This window comes from Lepus europaeus, chromosome 14 (genome assembly GCF_033115175.1).
Source record: "Lepus europaeus isolate LE1 chromosome 14, mLepTim1.pri, whole genome shotgun sequence".
In the NCBI taxonomy this organism is placed as follows: domain Eukaryota; kingdom Metazoa; phylum Chordata; class Mammalia; order Lagomorpha; family Leporidae; genus Lepus; species Lepus europaeus.
In genome coordinates, this window is record NC_084840.1 from 56,098,786 (window position 1) to 56,121,229 (window position 22,444).

At 38.9% G+C, this 22,444-nt stretch overlaps 1 protein-coding gene across 1 annotated transcript in view; it reads right to left on the bottom strand.

Moving 5' to 3' along the window:
• Nucleotides 1-11,141: 11,141 nt before the first annotated feature.
• The window catches only part of FMN2 (formin 2), a 358,901-nt gene continuing 347,598 nt past the window's right edge, over nucleotides 11,142-22,444 (bottom strand). Inside the window, exons 17-18 of the mRNA XM_062210677.1 lie at nucleotides 14,290-14,371; nucleotides 11,142-12,663 (exon numbers count right to left, since the gene is read on the bottom strand). Coding sequence (XP_062066661.1) covers nucleotides 12,637-12,663; nucleotides 14,290-14,371 — 109 coding nt within the window. The 3' untranslated portion in view covers nucleotides 11,142-12,636. The remainder of the gene's footprint in view (nucleotides 12,664-14,289; nucleotides 14,372-22,444) is intronic.

Sequence of the window (22,444 nt, forward strand, 5' to 3'; positions counted from 1 at the left end):
TTGCCACCCTCATCACAATTTGACTGTCACCGCTCATCAAGAAGGTGAAGACTGGGAAATCATTAAGTTTTTGCTGTTGTTTGTATCTATTACTATTTCTGGGTTACTGGCTTTTCTAGTATTCAGTTGGGAAAATTAGACAAAACACAATCAGAGAATTCACTGTAAGATCATTGCTTAAACCCAGAATTTCCTATCTGGTCTGCCTCCTTTCATCCCTTTTTTTTTTAAAGATTTATTTATTATTTATTTGAAAGTCAGAGTTACACAGAGAGAGAAGGAGAAGCAGAAAGAGAGAGAGAGAGAGAGAGAGAGAGAGAGAGAGAGAAAGGTCTATCATCCACTGGTTCACTCTCCAACTGGCTGCAGGAAGCCAGGAAACCAGGAGCTTCTTACAGTTCTCCCACATGGGTGCAGGGGCCCCGAGGACTTGGGCCATCTTCCACGCTTTCCCATAACAAAGAGCTGAATTGGAAGTAGAGCAGCTGGGACTCGAACTGGCGTCCATATGGGATGCTGGCACTACAGGTGGCAGCTTTACCTGCTACGCCACAGCACTGGCCCCTTTCATCCCTTTTTTTAGAAAAAAAATTATATATATATATATATATATATATATAGGATTTAAGGGGGAGAAATAGGGAAAATGTGTGTATTCTACTCTGGAATCACAAATCTCCTGAATCTTTAAAAGGATTTATCACTGTCTCCCTGAAGTGTGGGCTGCATGTTCTTCCCAAGTCTTCCAACATACTTGCTTCATATCTCCCGTATTGTCCTATTATATCATGTCAATCAAATGTTGGGTCAGTGTAGTGTTTTACAATATGTCCACAAAATTCAGGTTCTACAGTCTGCATTTTGGCAAAGCATTTAAGAACTTGCATAGAAGGCAGGAAAGACCATAAACATAAACTGTTTTTCATCTCAAGAGAAGGCAGAGTGTATCTTGTTCTCCTTCCTGATAGGTATGACAAAAAAGTACATTTTCTAGGTCAGGTGCTGAAGGTTATTTTAACCTACTCTAGCAAAGATTATACTAAGTGCAGTAGCAACTGAGGCTGTTGCCGTCTTCTGCCATGTTCCATTTAATTTTTGCAGAAGCCAGCATGGTGAAGATGAGGGCACTTTAAAAATGGAATTAAAATGTTTATTTTGATGTAAAAATTTTAATTTCATGAATTTTTTTGACCTCTTTGGAGATGGGACTATGATAGGAGCTAATTGACCCATTCCTTGTGGAATTTTAGTATTATTTCTGATTTATTCTTTTTTGCTAGGGATGGGGAACAGCTTCAGAGGTCTATACTTCTCCCTCTCAACTACCATACCTCTTACTTAAGACATCAAGAATCAATTTGAAGGTTGGCGCCGTGGCTCAACAGGCTGATCCTCCACCTAGTGGCGCCGGCGCACCGGGTTCTAGTCCCGGTTGGGGCGCCGGATTCTGTCCTGGTTGCCTCCCTTCCAGGCCAGCTCTCTGCTGTGGCCAGGGAGTGCAGTGGAGGATGGCCCAAGTGCTTGGGCCCTGCACCCCATGGGAGACCAGGAGACGCACCTGGCTCCTGCCATCGGATCAGCACGGTGCGCCGGCCACAGCGCGCCTACCGCTGCGGCCATTGGAGGGTGAACCAACGGCAAAGGAAGACCGTTCTGTCTCTCTCTCTCTCACTGTCCACTCTGCCTGTCCAAAAAAAAAAAAAAAAGAATCAATTTGAGGGTTCTTCAAGGTACAAAGTGTGTGATTCTAATCATTCATTTGGAAATGGGGAAAGGGTCATTGGGGTGGGTCATGGATCAGGGTGCCCACTGAGAGCCAGACTTTGGCTAGTATTTTAATAGGCCCTATATTTTCAGACTTTTGTAGGAAGTCATAGTGGTTCATTGAGTCTCCAGCTATCTCTATCAATTCAGACTCAGTGCTTAAAAACTCTCAACAGTGTTGAGTATTGTTCTTTTCTCCAAAGTATAGGTTAAGGATTGGGAAAATAATAAATGAATAGTTTTCATTAGCATCACAGGGTCTCTACTCATAAGGAATCTGTTATTCCTCAAGCCAATGGATTGATTCCATGTCTGATTTGGCAAGACATTGTGGCTTTTTTCATATTCTGCCCTCTGCCTTTGATCATCTCCCATTTATTTATTTTGAAATTAATTTGTAAATTAAGCTGTACCTCTATTTGCAGCTCACCTGTTTTGGCTCCAGGGATACCATGGTTTTCTTAACCATCTCCAAGCTGGTACCCACTGGATGTTATTATATTTAGCACTGCATACTTTGGCCAATATAAGCATTACAGCCTTGTATATATTATTTTGAGAATTTGCTACTCTCCTGTCCATTAGGGAGCCTAGTTTTTTGACAATATCTCTTTCAGCAATTAGCCCTGACCTACCAACAATGGGCACTACTGAGCTTCTCAGTAATGCTTCTTCTTTCACTTTCAGAAGCACAGACACCATTGTGTTGGAAAGAAGAGACCTACCTGGAAATGTAGTTTTTTTTTTTTTTTTCTTTTTTAGCTTTACATGGCAAATCTACTTTTGCATGCCCACTTCTCTGATCCTTTGTATCTTTTTCTCCACCATACACTATGGAAGCTTCAGCATTTTTATTTCAGTGAATGTGGATATTAGCTTTTGTGATCCTCCAAGAATCATCATAGCAGGTTATTACTGTTTTTTCTTTTAAGATTTGTTTTATTTCCTTGATAGGCTGAGTTACAAAGAGAAACAGAGGGAGATCTTCCATACAGCTTACTCCCCAAATGTCTGCAATGGCAAGGCTGGGCCAGGCCGAAGCCAGGAGCCAGGAGCTTCTTCTGGTGTCCCATGTGGGTGCTGGGGCCAAAGCACTAGGAGCATCCCCTGCTGCTTTCCCAGGCACATCAGCAGGGAGCTGGATCCCAGGTGGAGCAGCTGGGACGCGAATGAGCACCCATATGGGATGCCGGCATCACAGGCAGCTTTACCTACCATGTCACAATACTGCACAACCCCCATCCCCATCCCCTAGCCCCGCAGAAGCTTATCTTGGGTATTTGCCATAGTGTTAAATCCTGAATCATGAGCAAGTGCTCCAGGGTGAGAAGCATCCCTTATCCAACTTACTGTTCTGCTCTCCTTCCTTGATTTGGCTGCCTCAGGACACTTTCCCAAGCTGCTTCTCCTGGCTCCTGTAGTGACTTCATGGTACACTCTCGGTCCTCCCAGGGTGTGAGCTCAAGAGCAGTTCTCTTTCGTTCAAGGGAATTTGGGAGTTTGAGATTCTCACCTGCATGTACTCATGTATTCCTCCCCCATTTTCAGGGTTCCACCCCTCCCCCATTAGAGACCTATTTTGGCAAGAGAGACTTGTCAGAGCTGAGAATCCAAATTTCTCTCAGATAGCATTCCTTTTAGGGAAAATTCCTCGTCTGACTGCAGGAGACTGTGAGTTTAAATAAATGCTGTCAATGTAAGTTATCTATGACTTTCACATCCTTCTTGAGCTGTTGATTAATCACCTTGAGTCCTATTATCTCTTCAACAAATCAATGCCACTTAGGTCACCGATCACTTTGCCCCACATAGCCCCTAAGTACCAAAAGTTATTATTGTACCAGCTGGTGAGTCCCCCCTCTGGCAATTCAATCCAATCCAATCCAATCCAATCCAATCCAATCCCAGTTTACCCTGGGAAAGGTTCTAACAATACACAGCTAAAGCACGCCAGGGACTATCATTGGCAATTGACCAGGAAGTGATTAATCTCCAAATCACATGTTCGAATATTCTTCCTTGGACCACTCTTCAAAATGCCTGTCCCAGACTGTTTTCCCAAATGCTGAGACAAAAGGTGATCAGAAGCCTAAAGGGAAATGCTTGCAGAGCATAGACCCATAAGGAAGTGAGAAAAATAGGACTGTGCAGCTGAAATAGCAATATGATTGCAAGTAATATCCTGTATTATCCTGTAAGAAGTTTTAGAGCTGGGATGAAATTTTGATTTGTCACTGGCCATTACCAGAAGTGGCCATGAATTTCCCTCCATTCAGGGCAACTCTCAATGAGAGACAAGCCATGAGTCATCAGCAGCTTATCTGTCCAGTGGGGGTCAAGGGTTGAGGATGAGATGAATACATCAGCTCTGTAGAGCGTATTTGGGCTGAACACCATAATAGCTTCGTGTGCTGGGAAGCTGGGGGCTTGGAGCATGAGAGGAGAGAAGAGTCTGAGAGTAAAGAATATGTAGGACCTTGAAAGAGAAGCAAAGAAAGCTTCACTTGCTCACAAAGAAAATTTAAAAAAAAAAAAAAAAAGCACAGATGGATTTGAAAATGGATTATTCTAGTCACAATAGGCCAGGTGATTGAAAGGAATAGAATCTGGACTCATTCTGGCCAGCTCAGTGGCTCCTGAAAGAACATAGACTGATGATTAGGGCCAGATTAGATAATAGAATTAGATGTGGAAAGAAGAGAAAAATAAGTTAAATCTATTCACAGAATGTGGTGATTAAAGAGAAGTATGTTGTTGAGGCCTGCGCTGTGGCTCAGCAGGTTAACGCCCTGGCCTGAAGCTATAGCTGCCGGTTTGAGACTCAGCTGCTTCACTTCCAATCCAGCTCTCCGCTGTGGCCCGGGAAGGCAGTGGAGGATGGCCCAAGTGCTTGGGCCCCTGCACTCACATGGGAGACCCAGAAGAAGCTCCTGGCTCCTGGCTTCGGATCGGCGCAGCTCCAGCCGTTGCAGCCAATTGGGGAGTGAACCATCGGATAGAAGACCTCTCTCTCTCTATCTGCCTCTCCTCTCTGTGTAACTCTGGCTTTTAAATAAATAAATAAATATTTTTTTTTTTTAAAGAGAAGTATGTTGGAGCAAGAGATGGGGATCCCAGTTTAAGTGAGTGTCTGGTATTAGATGATGCTGCTTTGAGTAGTTATAGATGTTGAGTCTGTAGTGATAGTGAAGTAATCTAAATAAAATTTCCCCCATTTGAAAAAATAGGATTGAAATTTGAAGGACTAGCCAAATCTTGAGAAACCTATATAGAACAGCAGATCAAGACTATTGTCATGAACATAGATAAGACTTCAAGGAGCCAGCATTGGGATGAAGACTGGGACACTGCACCCCATATTGCAGCAGTGGTTCAATTCCTGGCTGTTCTACATCTGATCACCAGCTCTCTCACTGCTGATATGCCCGGGAAAGCAGCAGAAAATGGCTCAAGTGATTGGGCCCCTGTCACCCATGAGTGAGACCCATATGGAATTCCTGGCTCCTGGCTTTGGTTTGGCCCAGCCCTGGCTACTGTGGCCATTTGGGAAGTGAACTTTCTCTGTCTCTCCCTCTCTCACTTTGTCACTCTGCTTTTCAAATAAATTGCTAAAACAAGCAAAAACTTCTGATAGAGGGTACAGATGAATAGAGGGCAAAGTAACTTTAGAAAGCACTTTTTTAAAAAAGGAACAATAAGAGGAAACATCAGAAGGAATGAGTGATATTGCTCAGGCAATGCCCATCTGTTGCTGGATATAAAAAGTGGGAATTACTCTCTTCCATTTCACTGCTCCCTGCTTGTGGACACCATCCCCTAACTCTCTCATTTTCCCTTGAAATCTCTGCTGCCCCAGAGAATTTCAGCTCCTCTGCCTCTCCCCATTTGCAGTCTTCTTAGTTCTGCTCTTTGAACCCTGCAGTTTTTTCCTGAGGAAGCACTGATGATCTAAGTGCTGTTCCCAGCTCATATTCCTGAATGGAAGTAGAGTTTGTTTAATAAACTTGGCTCACATAAAATTTTCCTAACGATCAAATTCATATGTAAGATTTTGCTGCCAGGACATTCTTCATCTATAAAGCTTAATGATATTTAAAAGCATGTGATTGCTAATTTGTGTGTAGGAAGTCCTGGATATTAAATCATGAATTGGGTGTCCAAATAAGGCAGGAAACTCTAAATTTAAGTCTGAAAATTTAGCAAAAAGATTTGAGAATTGTCCAGATAGTTACATCTGGAGTTTCTTGCTTTCTGTTTTGGTTTTTGTCTTGGTATACATATTTTTAATTGTTTTGCATATACAACTTGAGTTATTATAGGCATCACAAGTCTGTTTTCCCATGTGCCAGAAGTCATTCTGTTGATGGTGTCTATTTCTGAATCTATCCCAGAATTCTGTAAGCTAACTATTAAAAGTTTTGCTTATCATTTTGCTTGAAAAATGAAGTCTTTAATTTTAGTATATGCTGACAAATTATAAACAGCTTCACAAGGTGAATTGCAGTTTATGGGTATAAACTAATAAGTATCATGAACCCAATTTAGAATAATTGGATCCCATTGCAATGTATACTGTTGTAACATTCTTTAAGCATGTTGCTATTTTCTAACTCTCAAAGCCTAAAACAGATCATTTTCATTGTTGATTAGCTATAAGATGTAAGTTAGTCCCATGATAAGAAATTGATCTTAATCCCTTGGAAACTGAAGAGTAGATGATAGGGGTGTGACTATAAACTAGAAATATTCATATAGAATCAATGAGGGCAGCAACTCCAAAAATGAGATAAAAGGGAGTTTTGTATAAGGAGAACCACAGTGGTCTTATTGTGAAATAAAAAGGCCAGTCTTACTCTAAGAGACCACTGCAGAGAGAATGTACCCAGTGGTCATAGATCACTGTTTCTCTCATCTCATTCATGCAATAGAGAAACAAGGTTGGATGGTCACACTTACAAATAGTTCCCTAGGGTCTGACATTGCAGCTTATTGGGTGAAGTCATGGCCTGTGACACTTGCATACCATATGGATGCCAGTTCCTATCCCAGTTGCTCCACTTCTGATACAGGTCCCTGCTAATGGTTTGGGAAAGTAGCAGAAGATGGCTCAAGAGCTTGGGTCCCTGTATCTAAGTAGGAGACCCCAATGAAACTTCTGGCTCCTGGCTTCAGCCTGGCAAAGCCCTGCCCATTGCAGCCATTTCCATTTGGGGTTTGAACAAGTGGATGAAAGATTCTATCTGTCCCTGTCTCTGTCTCTGTCTCTCTCTCTCTCTGTGTATGTAATTCTGCCTTTCAAATACATAAATCTTAAAAACAAACAAACATCTCTCTATAGTGGTCTAGTGTTAGAACTCTCCTAGAGAGGAAGTATGATAGAATGGCTATAGTAATGTTTGAGTACCATAACCTCTTAAACCACATTGTCTGATTTAACATAACAGATTCTATGGGTGTCATTATTTTTCTCATTGTACAAAATTTAAAAGAATCAAAGGAAATAAAATTGAAAAATTCTTTCTCCCCATTCTCAATTCTACCAGCTTCTCTCTCTCAGAAGCAATCAATATCATATTTCTTGCAAGTACTTCCAGAGATATTCTATGTATGTTAAAGCCTACAAATTCAGTGATCACATTGCATCGTTTTTACACAAATGGGAGGGCACTACCAACAAGATTTTGCTTCTTGACTTTTTTCACATAGCTGGCATCTAATACCTGTTGTTGAACCAATGAGTTTCAGATAGTACTTAGATAATATCATCTTGAAGAAGGAAGGTTTGATAGCTGCCTCTGAGATTTGTCCTCATCTGTGTCCTCTCCCCCGCCTTGACTTCTCCCATGCTCCCAAATTTGGAAGCTCTTCCATCTATTTTGTGGTTTGGTTTTCTATACCTCTAATTTCAATCAAAAATGCAATTTGCCTTTTTGTTCCTACTTCTTTGGAATGATTTCTGAGAGAAGGGGTAAATGCCTCCCTTATGACATCATGTTAAAATGCTAAACCTTTTCCTATTGCTTTTGATTATATAACTCAAGATGTGTATCATGGGAAACAAAAATAAAAAAACTACAACCTCCCAAATCTGAGTTCACCATTTGACTGGGAAGTAGAAATGATTATGAGAATCTGGCATAATTTAACGAATGGTTGTACAGAATTTTCATAGCTTCTAATAGTTCTTTCTCCCCCCACTCCAAATTCTCCCATCTACCATCCACAGTCACTTCTCTTTATTGTACTTGTTTTGCTGTTTTTTCTTACTCTTCTGACCTTTAGTTGGATTGATACAATTTTGTTTAATTCCCTCTCTTTTAGTAATTTTTATTCTTTTAATGAACACCCTTAAGATTTTAATATATTTAAGTTTGCATTTTTATAACAAACTATAAACATACTCAATATCACTTTTCTTCTTGAGAGCACTCGAGGTTCATATAGAACATTTATATAGAGCCCACCAGTTTCTCATGGGACAGTATCAGGATATGGAGTATTCCAGGCATGATAACACACATTTTCACCATCAAATGTGTTTTGGTTTCAGGAATAAGTTATTTGGCCCTCTTCTTAAATATCATATTACCCGATATTACTTACTTCAGCTTTTGTTTGTCACCCCTGTTAAGTTGTAAGTTCCATGACATTTTCTGTTCATTACTCCTCAAACCTGTAACAGTTTGGCACATACTAATCTCTACTAACACCTACTGAATTAAAAGAATTAAGAACAAATGCAAAAGACCTCAGTTGGACTATTTACTAAATTTCTCCCACTTACTACTTAAAGTTTTATTCCCTTAATAAACACAAAAATTAATGAGCATTTCTCATACTCCAGAATTGACTTTACCAATTTCTAGACCCTCTGTGATTCTTCTATTTCAGTTATTTTTTTTTTCTTGCCAAAATCTGCCTGATAGCAGATCTTCCAGTGTGGTTTTGGAGCAATAAACTCTCTTAGTTTTCCTATGTCTAAAAATATGTATGTATCTCTTTTTCTCTGAGAATAACACTTCAACTGGGTATAATGGTCTCCATTCAATGTTTATCTTCCAGTTTTAAGACACTATTGAGGCTAGTGCCATGGCTCAACAGGCTAATCCTCTGCCTTGCGGTGCTGGCACACCAGGTTCTAGTCCCAGTTGGGGCGCTGGATTCTATCCCGGTTGCCCCTCTTCCAGGCCCGCTCTCTGCTATGGCCCGGGAAGGCAGTGGAGGATGGCCCAAGTCCTTGGGCCCTGCACCCGCATGGGAGACCAGGAGAAGCACCTGGCTCCTGGCTTCGGATCGGCGCGATGCGCCGGCCACAGCGGCCACTGGAGGGTGAACCAACGGCAAAAAGGAAGACATTTCTCTCTCTCCCTCTCTCTCTCTCTCTCTCTCTCTCACTATTCACTCTGCCTGTCCAAAAAAAAAAAAAAAAAAAAAAAAAAAAAGACACTATTGCTCTCTAAAAATACCATTGCTGGAAACAAATTGGCTTTCAGGATAATTGTCACTTCATTCAGGTGTTGGGTCCTTTCCTTACAGACATTTTGAAATATGTTTTCATATCTGGCTGTGTCTTTCATGTGTTTACCACTTTCACCTTTCTAGTTATTTACTGGTATTTATCTGGACTGCTACTTGTAACACACTTTCAAGCAGAGGATATGCTTTTACTCTAGAAAATTATAAAACAGTATTTATTAAAACTATTATCTGGCTTCTGTATAATTTCCTTTCTCGCTACAAGATACCTCTTAAATTGGAGTCTATCTTGTATCTCTTTAACTTCTCTTAAACATTTTAAAATAGTTCCTCTCTGTGTGGTATAATCTCAGTGGATTCCTTATCACTATCTCCCAAATCAATAACTGTCTATCTTTTTTCATCCATCTAGACTTAATTCAGCTTCTACTTGCATTATTTTTCTATCTTGATTATAAATTTAAATTCCTTTGGAATTCATAAATGTAGTTATTACCAAATTTTGCCTTATTGTTTTCATTCTTGAGGGTAAATTCATTTTTCCATTTGCTGACCTGATTTATTCTTTCTTATTGATAATTTTCCTTTTGGATAATTTGGAAGCAGACTTGAGAGGATATTAATGCTCTTTTTCCTCTCACCTTTCTTTATCTGTTGTTTTGTATTACGTACATTCATTCCCAGTTTTAAACTAGGCTTATTGGTGGCACTGTGTTCCTGTGTGGCAGTGACAATGGAGATATTTTAAGTATAGGCATGGATCAACAAATTAGCTTTCCCAGGTTGGTCTACTTTCCCTTGCCACATGCAATTATATTGCTATATGTTTGCCATATTCTGGGGCATCCACTTAGCTAATTTTTTACAGTACACAAGTTAATGCAGGGAGTGAACATGCTTTCATGAGTGAGTGTGGGCAACTCCATATGGAGATAGCTATCCTAAGTGGGCAACAGAGTTGCCTATGAAGAGAGAGTGTGGGAGGAGACCAGAGAAGATTCCTCATGGATGGACCAGAAGCAAAATTGTTGTTATTTTCCATAGACTCTCACTGGTTGGTTAGGCACCACTGCAGCTCCACATCTTTGGTGGCAAGCCTGACTTTACCCTGCATTGATGCGGCATGATTAGTTCCCTTTACCCTATGGAGATTCCTCTTGTTTGTGCATTCTTGCTTTAAGTGAAACATCTAATTGTAAATGACCAGAAGTTCTCTTGGAGCTTAGGAAAGAGGTCCTAGTTCAAGGTATAACAGAACAGAGATTATTTTTTTTAAATCAGGATTTCTTATTCATTGGTAAACTTAAGTTCTTGAATACAAAAATTGTATGCAAGATTTTTGTGCAAGTGAATATGGAAGCTAATGCATTTTCCCTCCCTCCCTTCTTCTCACTCCCCACCTAATGTTAAAAATTATGGTAAAAGGAAGACCTTTCTTTCTGTCTCTCTCTCACACAGTCCACTCTGCCTGTCAAAAAGTAAAAAAAAAAAAAAAAGAAAAAAATTATGGTTACAGGGTTGACACTGTGGCAGAGTGGGTAACGCTGCTGCCTGCAGTGCCAGCATCTGCTATGGGTATCAGTTCAAGAACTAGATGCTCCACTTCTGATCCACTCACTGCTAATGCACCTGAGAAATCAGTGGAAGATGACCCAAGTGCTTGGGCCCCTGCATTCATGTGGGAGACCCAGAAGAATCTCCTGGTTTCTGGCTTCAGGTTGGCCCAGCTCTGGCTATTGCGCCCTTTTAGGGAATGAAGCAGCAGATAGAAGATTCTCCCTCTCTCTCTGTATCTTTGCCTTTCAAATACATACATACATACATCTTAAAAAATGATGACTGCAGTTTGCAAATGTCCCCATGTATTACACATGCATTGAACACAGAACTATTTTATTCCTTTTATTTTCATATAAATTAACGTCCTAGAAAAATTGAAATAGAAACACTAAATACAGTATTGCACATAGCGATCTTTGTTAAATGCCCTATTATTTCATTGAAGGATGGTAATATCCACCTTGGAGGGACCAAAGGGGACAGGAAGACTACAAAACAACAACAGAAAAAAAAAAACACTACTGTTTCTTTGCACGGAAACTGCAAACTAAAAGGCAAGAGACTATACATAAATACAAACATAGTTATGATTTAAAACATTGTTTTTCTTTTAAAGTTGCTTTCCATAATTGGTTTGCAATAGCAATAAATGCTCCCCTTTAGTCACAACCATAACCATCCAGGACATCATTAACAGCAATTTTTAAAGAACCAAATATTAATGTTAGACAAAACCACCATAATTTATCATGAGCTGAGTTTAAATTATTCACAGAAAGAGTAGGAGAAAATAAAACCAAATCATTTCCTAGACTCCTTCAGATAATGAATCATCACATTCTCATTTTACAGCTTTATTCACCTGCTGTAACACACAAATACAATCCCAATCATGTCAAAATACTCAGGCATGTATATATTTATTTAATGAGTTCTAGGTAGATGTCAATCCATCCAAAAAGTTAACCTCCATTCCACTCCTCCAACTATTAGTCATGTTTGCCAATTATTTATATTCCTTCAAAATGTTAGGTAAAATTTTTGTTGTGAAATGTCATGGTGAAAATTACAGAGGCACATCTTTAGTTTAATTACCTCTGCTGTAGATGAGTTCTTTAGAGTCTCAAAGCACATATTCTGATTAAAGCCCTCAGTAGACTTCAAATACTTATAATCTTCCTGTATTCATTTATAAGAAATGAATGGTTTTTGCTTTGCTATTTTTTCTATTCATTATCTGATTTGAGTAAAAAAAAAAGAAAAAGATATTATTCTTTCACAAATATATACTTATGGAGAGCAACCCAAGAGTTGGGAAAGCATTGATCATAATATAGAAATGGTACTTATATTTTAAAATAGAAAATTTATAGGTAGACATGAAACTGATACAAACAACTCACTAGAAATAACATTTTACCCAGAAATCTAAATGCAGTGAAGTGGAGTACTGGTTGTCAATAGATAGGAAAGTGTTTTTGCCATGACAAAGAATAGTCCCACAAAAGTAAATTTTAGGTTAATGTTTAGCATGTTCAGAATTAATGCAGATACTGCCTCTTATAACATGCTCTTTTGGTCTATTGGTATAATACCATAAACTTTTACAAAAAGAAAAGATGTCAGTCAAATTCTCCACTGGTCTACTGCTTTTGTATTTTTATATGAGTATACAGTAAAATTCAATAATCAGTAAACTGTCTAGAAAACACAAAGATTATGTAAGAGGTCAAGAAGAAAATGATCTGAATGGATGTAGTTTCCTTCCCACGCTCAGGTCATCTGAGTTTTGTGAAAGTTGTGGCAATGGCTCATTCTCATTCTGCTTTTCACCATTCAGGTTTTCATGCTTATCTTTGCTTTCTGAAAATAAATACACAGACAGAAGTTATACAGTTAAAAACAAGAACTTTAAAAAAGGAAGGAGTTGAGAGTAGCCCAAACAAGATCTTTTCATTTGGATCAAATTCTTTGGCAAAATGCTAAAGATCTACAAGCTCATAAAGGATCAAAAGGTAAGTAATATCTGTTTTATCTTCACAAATTTTCTCCAGGACAAATCAGTAAAATTTTTGAGGAAAAGTTTTAAAAATTTAACTTCTAGGCCAGCGCCGTGGCTCACTTGGCTAATCCTCCACCTGCGGCGCCAGCACCCCAGGTTCTAGTCCTGGTTGGGGCACCAGATTCTGTCCTGGTTGCTCCTCTTCCAGTCCAGCTCGCTGCTGTGGCCCAGGAGTGCAGTGGAGGATGGCCCAAGTCCTTGGGCCCTGCACCCGCATGGGAGACCAGGAGGAAGCACCTGGCTCCTGGCTTAGGATCATAGCGACCATTTGGGGGGGGGGGGGTGAACCAATGGAAGGGAGACCTTTTTCTCTGTCTCTCTTCTTCTCTCACTGTCTAAATCTACCTGTCCAAAAAATAAAATAAAATAAAATAAAATATAATAAAATTACTTCTAACTGATGTGAGAGAACCAACTCTTCTTTCTCATTCTCAGCCCTATATAGAAATGCACAAATATGAGAACTGAAACAACTGATTCATTTCATGGTTCAAGTACTTTCATCCCCTTCTATTCTTATAATAGTGTGATTGAAGTGCATAATTATTTCTCCTCATTCAATATAGTTTTAGAATTGAACTTCAATCAGAAAAGAGCAGCGAATAAACTGAATCATAACCGAATACTTTCCATTAAGATTAATTTGATATGAAAAATTAAAGGAAAATAGCTTTTACATGATGATATAATTCTTATTTTTGGGTTATTGTAATGTCTTTTTCATTTACACAAAATAAACCAATCCAATTCAAAATTCTCCTTTTTTAAGGCCTAATACAACTTTTCACTTAAAACAGCACTATTTACCAACTCTGGTACCAAGTGATGACCCCTCAGAACATATAAGACATTTCAAGTATTACAACAGAAAACTTTACCTTTCAACCAAGGTGCACAACTTAGAATTTTATTTTAAAGGAAGGATGGGCAAGGAGAGCACTCAAATTAGTGTGTTAAACTGAATCTGTGGGCTGACAGTTTTCACACAGTAACATTGTACAGTTGTTTGGGATAAAACATAACCATGCACTTGGCATTTCCCATTGTATTTTAGATCCCAGTGGAGGTAATACCATTATAACAATCACTCTTGTACCATGATGCCTGAATAATCAGAAAAGAGGAAGTTGGTCTCTTGCCCTCCCTTGCCAACATATACATCTTCACATGTGAGTACATTCGTAACAGATTCACCTTAATTCCTAAGTTCTGGGTACTGAATATTGAGATTCCCTCAGACTCTGGGCCTGATTAAAGGCATAAGGCACAGAAGATTAGTAAAATAAGAAGCTAATTCTTTATCTGAACTTAACAGGAAAATTTTACAAACATACACACAAACGCACACGCACATGCACACACACACAGTGAAATAGGGTTTAAAAGCCAAAGAAAATCCCAAGTTAAAAGTGAGAAAAGTTACTCACAATTCCAGAGTCATGTCTTGGTTTTATTTTATAAAGTGATTTTCCTTTTTTCTGCCTACACACCTCTTCAGCTTCTTTCACTCTGTATGGGGAGAAGATACATGTAAGTATACAACAACAACAAAATTACATAAATAACTGACTCCCCTTATAATGGATGAGCAAGTCACAATTCATTAAGGATTTTAATCATTGGAGAAAATAATGTCACATACACAGAATGTTTGACTTAAAAACAGATTGCTAGAGCTACCAAGAATTATTATTCAAGAGTTCTTAATTTGGAATCACCAGATGATTGACAGACTGCATATGCACACATGAATATTTTTGTGATTAAGTTATACATATTTCATCTTCTGTTGTAGGAACTTCATATACAATAAAACAACAGAAAACCTTAATTTTGGCATTGGTGGAGGTAGGGTTTGCTATATCACATAAGTGAGGTCTTCAAATTATATGTAACAAGCATTAAAATAATTAGGAATATATACAAAATCACATGTTTACTTAAAATTATTGCAGTTTTACCTTCTATGCTTTACTTATCCATGCATGGAAGTAATTTACCAAGAGTACTTGAGAAGTTGTTAAAAACTTAGCTTCATCAAAGGTGTGAACCAATCACTTTCTAAAGTGATATCATAAAAGAGAAATGAACAAAGATACAGCTAAAAGGTGGGAGGGAGCAAGAGTAGAAGTTTTGGTTCTGTTATTTAAAATTGATAATATACTAATAACCTAAATCTTGGTACTTCCTCAAAAAAAGGCTCAATCATTTCATATACAAAAGTATTACTCCTAGTAGTACTATTAGTATGACACAGAGTTGTTACAAAGGTTTGATACAGCTTCATTTAAAATTTTTTTTCAAATGGAAAATACCATTAAAATAAATTGCTTTAATTAAATAGTAAGAAATCTGTAAATTGGGATTCTATTAATAAAAGGAAGGAAACCAAACCTATTCAGTTATTTTATTTTTCATTTTGTGATTTTTTTTCTAGGAATTAAAAATTGTGTCATTTAAAGAAATTAAATGAATGGTGGTTTGACCTTAATAAAATACATTTTATGTACATAGATATTTTTCAGCCTAATTTTCAAAAAGAAATGAATTATATGTTTCTTGAATCCTGTGGTAAAAGAGCTAATGACAGAATCCATCTTCTATACATAACCAAATCAACCTCTCTTTTTCAACAATAGAATGAAATACTTCAGAATAGCTGCTCCAAGATTGATGTTGTAGTTTACATTAAAACTTGACAAATGAAAGTAATTCATTTTAGACATAAAATGCCTGCTGGGTTGATATTGCTAGTAATTCCAGAAAATGATGACAATTTAGAAGACACTCCATTGTTACTACTTTTATTACTTTCTACCCAAGCCATAAATTGCCTTTAATCCCTCCTCTAAACATTTGAAGACAAAAACATTTTCTTTATAACAAACTAAGGATCACAGAGTCCCCATCTTCCTCTGAAATAGCTACTAGTAAATTTAAGTTGAAGTATTTGGATTGGGAATTAAGGAAACTTTTTTTCAGCACTTAGTTAAAATCCAGTAGATACCCTCTTAAATTTACTTGGAGCTCTTTAAAGCATTTTTGTGGCATTTAAAAATGTACTTCACATCAACAGTCAGGACAAGAGCTGATCAGGTCATTGTCTGTTGATGTACAATGTAATACTTTATCCTTTTTAGTATTTTTTTTTGTTGTTGTTGTTGTTCTAGTACTAGTGGTTGAACTCTGTAATTAACACACAATTATTCCTAGGTTTTTAAATTTTAACTGAAAAGTGATCCCTGTTAAATACAAGAGTGGGAAAAAGAGAGGGAGGAGATGTACAATTTGGGACATGCTCAAGCTGACTTGCCCCAAGTGGTGGAATTAGAAATGTGCCAGGGGATTCCAATAAAATCCCATCAAGGTGGCATGTACCAATGCCATCTCACTAGTCCAAGTGATCAATTTCAGTTCACAATTGATGGCTCTGATAGGTCTAAGAGTCAAAGGGATCACACAAACAAGACTAGTGTCTGCTAATACTAACTGATAGAATCAAAAAAGGGAGAGAAGGATCCAACATGGGAAGTGGGATACACAGCAGACTCATAGAATGGCAGATGTCCTAAATAGCACTCTGGCCTCAGAATCAGCCCTTAAGGCATTCAGATCTGGCTGAAGAGCCTATGAGAGTATTTTAGGCATGGAAAGCCAAGACACCCTGGGGGGAAAAAAAAAAAAAGAAGACCTAAATGAAAGATCTCCACGAGTGAGATCCCAGTGGAAAGAACGGGGCCATCAAAGATGGAGGTACCTTTCTCTGAAGGGAGAAGAGAACTTCCACTTTGACTATGACCCTGTTGGAATAAGATCGAAGTCGGCGAACCCTAAAGGCTTCCATAGCCTTGGCAACTCATGACTAGAGCCTAGGGAGATTACTGATGCCATAAACAAGAGTGTCAAATTGTTAAGTCAACAACAGGAGTCACTGTGTACTTACATCCCATGTGGGATCTGTCCTTAATGTGTTGTCTAATGTGAAGTGATGCTATAACTAGTACTAAAACAGTATTTTTACACTTTGTGTTTCTGTGTGGGTGCAAACTGATGAAATCTTTACTTAGTATATACTGAATTGATCTTCTGTATATAAAGATAATTAAAAATGAAAAAAAAAACCCTGGAGTTAAATTGGAAATTGCATAAAAAGTTAATTAATTTTTTAAAAATATCATGTAGGATCTCTGTCTTTAATGTGCTGTACACTGTTATTTAATGCTATAACTAGTACTCCAACAGTATTTTTTCACTTTGTGTTGCTATGTGGGGGCAAACTGTTGAAATCTTTACTTAATATATACTAAACTGATCTTCTGTATATAAGGAGAATTGAAAATGAATCTTGATGTGAATGGAAGGGGAGAAGGAGCGGGAAAGGGGAGGGTCGCGGGTGGGAGGGAAGTTATGGCGGGGGAAGCCATTGTAATCCATAAGCTGTACTTTGGAAATTTATATTCATTAAATAAAAGTTTTTAAAAAATGTACTTCACAAGTATTTAGATCTCCAAAGCATCTTAATATTCTCCCTATCTTATTTATTTGGTTCTGAAAACACATTTTTGTAAGGATCATGGGAAGCAGTGTCTGATACAAACACATTTGATTTTATACAGAAACAAATTCAATCATTCCTTATGCCAGAAATGATGAAAATGGAGGAGAATGTGTATCTGGGGGGTGGGGCATGAGATCTTTTAGCTCATCCATTCATTTGACAATCATTTATGGAGCAGGAACTCCAAGTCAGCCACTGCGTGCAGCTTAGCTTTCGAGAGAGATTCACACAACCAGGTCAACACCAGTTATGCATTAAGGGCAACCATCTATGTTAGTCCAAAACCCCACAACAGGTTCCTGTAGTTGGTGGACAGAGGTTATATAAATTGTTCTGGAGCAGGTGACACATGAGCATGTTTAAAAGATAAGTTTTCAGTTTTTCATAGTTTTCCTGGAAAGGGAAAATGCAAATAATGGCAAAAGAAGAGGAGTAAGACATACACTATAAAATATGCAAAGGTTGAGTGAGAGTCAGACGTCAACATATTGTGTTTCTAGAACTATGAGCAGTTGTCCCTTCTGCTGCCATAGATGCCCCACATTACTAGGGACAAATGTTTAAACTGTATTTCTAGCTATGCCTCAGTTTCTTAATTCTATGCTAGGGTGAGTCAGTTGCCTCATCCTAAGCACCTCTGTATATACACACATAAATAACTTAGAAAGCAGGAAAACAGCGCCAGGACATTGAACAGTTATTCTTCTAATGTAGAAGCAGAAGGCCGGCGCTGTGGCTTAACAGGCTAATCCTCCGCCTTGCGGCGCTGGCACACCGGGTTCTAGTCCCGGTTGGGGCACCGGATTCTATCCCGGTTGCCCCTCTTCCAGGCCAGCTCTCTGCTATGGCCCAGGAAGGCAGTGGAGGATGGCCCAAGTGCTTGGGCCCTGCACCCGCATGGGAGACTGGGAGAAGCACCTGGCTCCTGGCTTCGGATCAGCACGATGCGCCGGCCGCAGTGGCCATTGGAGGGTGAACCGACGGCAAAAAGGAAGACCTTTCTCTCTGTCTCTCTCTCTCTCACTATCCACTCTGCCTGTCCAAAAAAAAAAAAAAAAAAAAAAAAAGCAGAAGAGTCCTGGAGAGTTTGTCAAAATGCATCCCCCACCTTGCCACAACTTGCTTTTTTAAGTTTATTTATTTACTTGAGAGGCAGAGAGAGCAAGTAAGAGCTAGAGAGTGCTCCTCCATCCACTGGTTCATTTCCCAAGTGCTCACAATGGGATTGAAGTCAGGAACCAGGAACCCAAATCCAGGTTTCCCACGTGGATGGCAGGGACCCAATTACTTGAGCCATCACCATTGCCTCATATGGTCTGCAATAGCGGAAAACTGGACTCAGGAATTAAAAACGGGCACTACCATGTTGGAGGTGGGTGTTCCAAAGGCCAGACCAAATGTCCATTCCCCAGGCTCACTTTGATATATTCTTGGCCCCTTTTGGGGTGCATTCAGAAGCAGCACCCAGCGGAATCTGATGTAGGCAGCCTGTGAACACCACTTTGAGAAACAGTGCCCTGGAACTGAGCTATCAACACTCTCTAAGGCTCAGCAGGGCAGCCAGACTGACCCCCTAGACAACCACACTTCCTCACCCCTCTCTGTTTTGCCAGATGATAAACCCAGACCATGTAAACTTGCTCAGTTCAGCAGTTTGTGCATCCACCCCTCTTAAGCATCCTAGCAAATGTTGCTTCCTCCAAATGCCAATTTTATTTCAACACAACTCTGACAACAAGAAATTTTTTCCACACTTTAAGCAGAAAAAAGAATGTGTCCCTGGAGGTCAGATATGCTGCCAGAGTTGGCAGAAAGAAGAAAAATAATGAGCAAAAAGTCGGTATGGAGATGGTCTGAGCCAGCTGTCGATATTAGCGTCTTCCTACTTGGGCTCTCCATCTGGGCTATCGTGGTGGATTTCATCAGCTGTAATTTTGGGTCTATTGAGTAACTGCTTGTACATGTTCCATCCTCTTTCCCTCCTGCTTCACCCCTCATTCAATAATGCCTAAAATTTCTTCAACTGAGTAGGAAAGAGATGATCATTTCACAGTTAGACATCAGAGGCTCTAAGTGAAAAGGCATGGCAGAGATAACACATCAAACGATTTTAAAGAATGATGTATATGTCCCACTTGGAAAGCATGAAGGAAGTAAAAAGAGGGACAACATTTTTCTGATAAAGTGAGAAAGCAGTCGCTATGCAGAGAATAAGAGTGTACTGAGAGAAGAAACCAGGACGGAGCTAAAGAAGATAGTCCACAGTCTTCTAAATTTTGTGCACCCTGTGTATGTTGTGCAGAGACACAGCTGATTCATAATGGCATACTCTTCTTCAAAATGTGTTTATTTGAGAGGCAGAGAGAGAGAGAGAGAGAGAGAGCGAGAGCTGCTACTCCCTGGTTCATCCTCCAAATACAAGGACAAACTCAGGAGCCGGGAACACAATTCAAGTCTCCCATGTGGGTGACAGGTCTCCAATTACTTAAGCCATCATCACTGCCTATCAGTGTCTGCATTATCAGGAAGATGGAGTCTGGGGTCAGAGGCAGATATTGAACCCAGATACTCCATATGTGTTGCAGGCATCTTAACTACTGGGCCAAATGCTCACCCTGACTGAGTTTTTTGATGTGGTTGCATTCACACCAAGGGGGATAGCCAGAGCATTTATTAATCAAGATTTCACCCTATGAGAGATCTAAAATGGGAAGTTAAATGTTAGGTAGATATTTGTGATGCACTCATTTTCACATCTGATGTTTCCAGCCAGTAATCTAGACAACAGAAGGAAAGTATGAACAAAATCAAATCATATGGTAATGAAAAACTCTTCAACACTTTTAGTAATTTTTGGAAAAAAAAAACTAACTACACAGAAAGTGGAGACTAGGAGACAGGATATACAGCACTATCTTTTAGATGTCAAGAAATATTAAATGGTAGATAATATCTGTAAAATGTTATGTTAATATTTTTCTATATCTTATTGTTTATGAAACTTCAGAAACAAAGAAAATTGTGCTGAATACATTTGAAAGGTAGGTAGTTTCTCCTTAACTGCAGGTATAAGAATCATCAAAGAATATGAGGCATTCTTTTTCTTTTCAGGATGAGTTTAATTATGGGGAACAACCAAAAGATACATGGAATCAGGTGTGACAAAGAGTAGGTAATCAGTTTCAGCAAAACAATCTTTGTCCAAAAGCAAAGTTTCACTCTGGCAATGTTCAGAAAAAGTCAGACGAATGACTGAATGTGTGATTTCCAGACAATGGAAACTTTCCCCTCCAAGCACCAATCTTTATACAATTTTGAATCAAGTATTTTTTAACAAGTTAAACGTTTCTTTCTGCATAAATGGAATGTTCGTCATTAGTCAGGTGTGTGGTAATGTGCAGTGATGATGCAGGCCTCGTAAGAAACCTCAGGAGCTTGCCCACCCGTAGGCCCAGCACTCTGTGTTCTGCTGGCTTTGTGTGTACTCTTTTTTTTTTTTTTCCATTTAATTTCTTCCTTGGATGGCAGGCTGTGAGCCAGCATGTCTGCCTGAGGTAGAACCTCTGTCTCCTTTTGATAATTTCTGTGTTCTCTAGAGGAGAAAACCAGATAACTAAGTTGATTTCCATGGTGCCGCCACTTAAACCAATAAGATTCTGAGTTTAGTTCTAGCTAAACAAATAGAGTTCCTGGACTTGTAGGCAGTAATTTCAGCTGCCACAAAGCTTCAGCCTACCCCACAACTCCCACATACCACAGGATTCCCAGGTGTGTTTGCAAGGTTAAGGAGGCCGGTAGTATGACTTACAGATAGGCAAAGCATAACAGCTCTAAATGTTGAAGAGTATAAAATTCCAAGACATTGCATACCTAATCAAATTGCACCATCCGATCTACTTGTTCAGTAGTTTGTCTATGGAGATACAAAGTTATGATGGAATGAACATAAAACCTCAAATCAAAGCTTATCAAGGTAAAAGTGGGTTATATTGTTCTCTGCCGTTCATAACGCTGGAGAGAAACACAGAAGTGAAGCCTTCAGCAAGGGATACACTATGAGGTTATCTCTCAATGGAAACTGTTTTCTGCATCTCAGGTGAAAATGAATAGATGAAAACAGAAGATCTTCAAGTGTTAAAGTGAAAGCTTCAGTTAACTTTTTAGACAATTCTTATGTAAAATTTATCTTTTAAAAAATAAAGTCAATGTAACCCAAAGAGAAGCTAAATAAATTACAACATATCCACTTAAGGTTTTATTCCTTGCACTGCAAGCAGTCTAAATCATAACAGCTTCATTTGGCTTTAGGATGTGAAGTTTAGAACTAAGTTACTAAGTAAAGATATTTGAGTCTAGGATAATCAGTGTATGTTTGAGGTTTAGAGGATCAGAGAAGACAGATGTATGTAAGAGAATGAAAAATAGGTTTTATCATAGGACTTGTTAAAACTAGTTTCAAATTCCAATTATTATTTTTATTTTGGTATTTTTCAAAAACAGCCAAAGTGTTTCTGGAAGTTTGTCCCTACTATAACTAGATTCATTTACATTAAGGGTTATTCTAAACAAAAAGAGTGGTTTCTCATTTCTCTTCTAATAAAGATGTCTTTTTCTCTGCACTCTCCTTCCCTAACCCCAGACCCATTTGTTGTCAGGCAAACATATACAAAAAGTTCAATGTGATTAAGTTTAAAAACAGTTTGTGAGATGGATGAGGGAGACACACTTTGGCACAGATACAGAGGAAAGATATCAGACATCCCGGCAGTCTGCAGCAAAATAATCTTCGTCTACCTTCTAGACCAAATGTGAAGCTGGCCGCAGTTTTATCAAGAAAACAAATGCTCTCATAATCCAATGAGAAAGGGAGCCACTTTTCTGCCACTGCACATTAATAATTTGGTCTCAATAAGTATCTGTGGTGGACGATTCCTTTCTTGCTGGCTCCAGCTTGGCTAGCTGAGAGTAGCCTGACGGGTCGCTGGAGTGTAACAACCTGAAAGAGATTTAGGGGTAGCACGGAG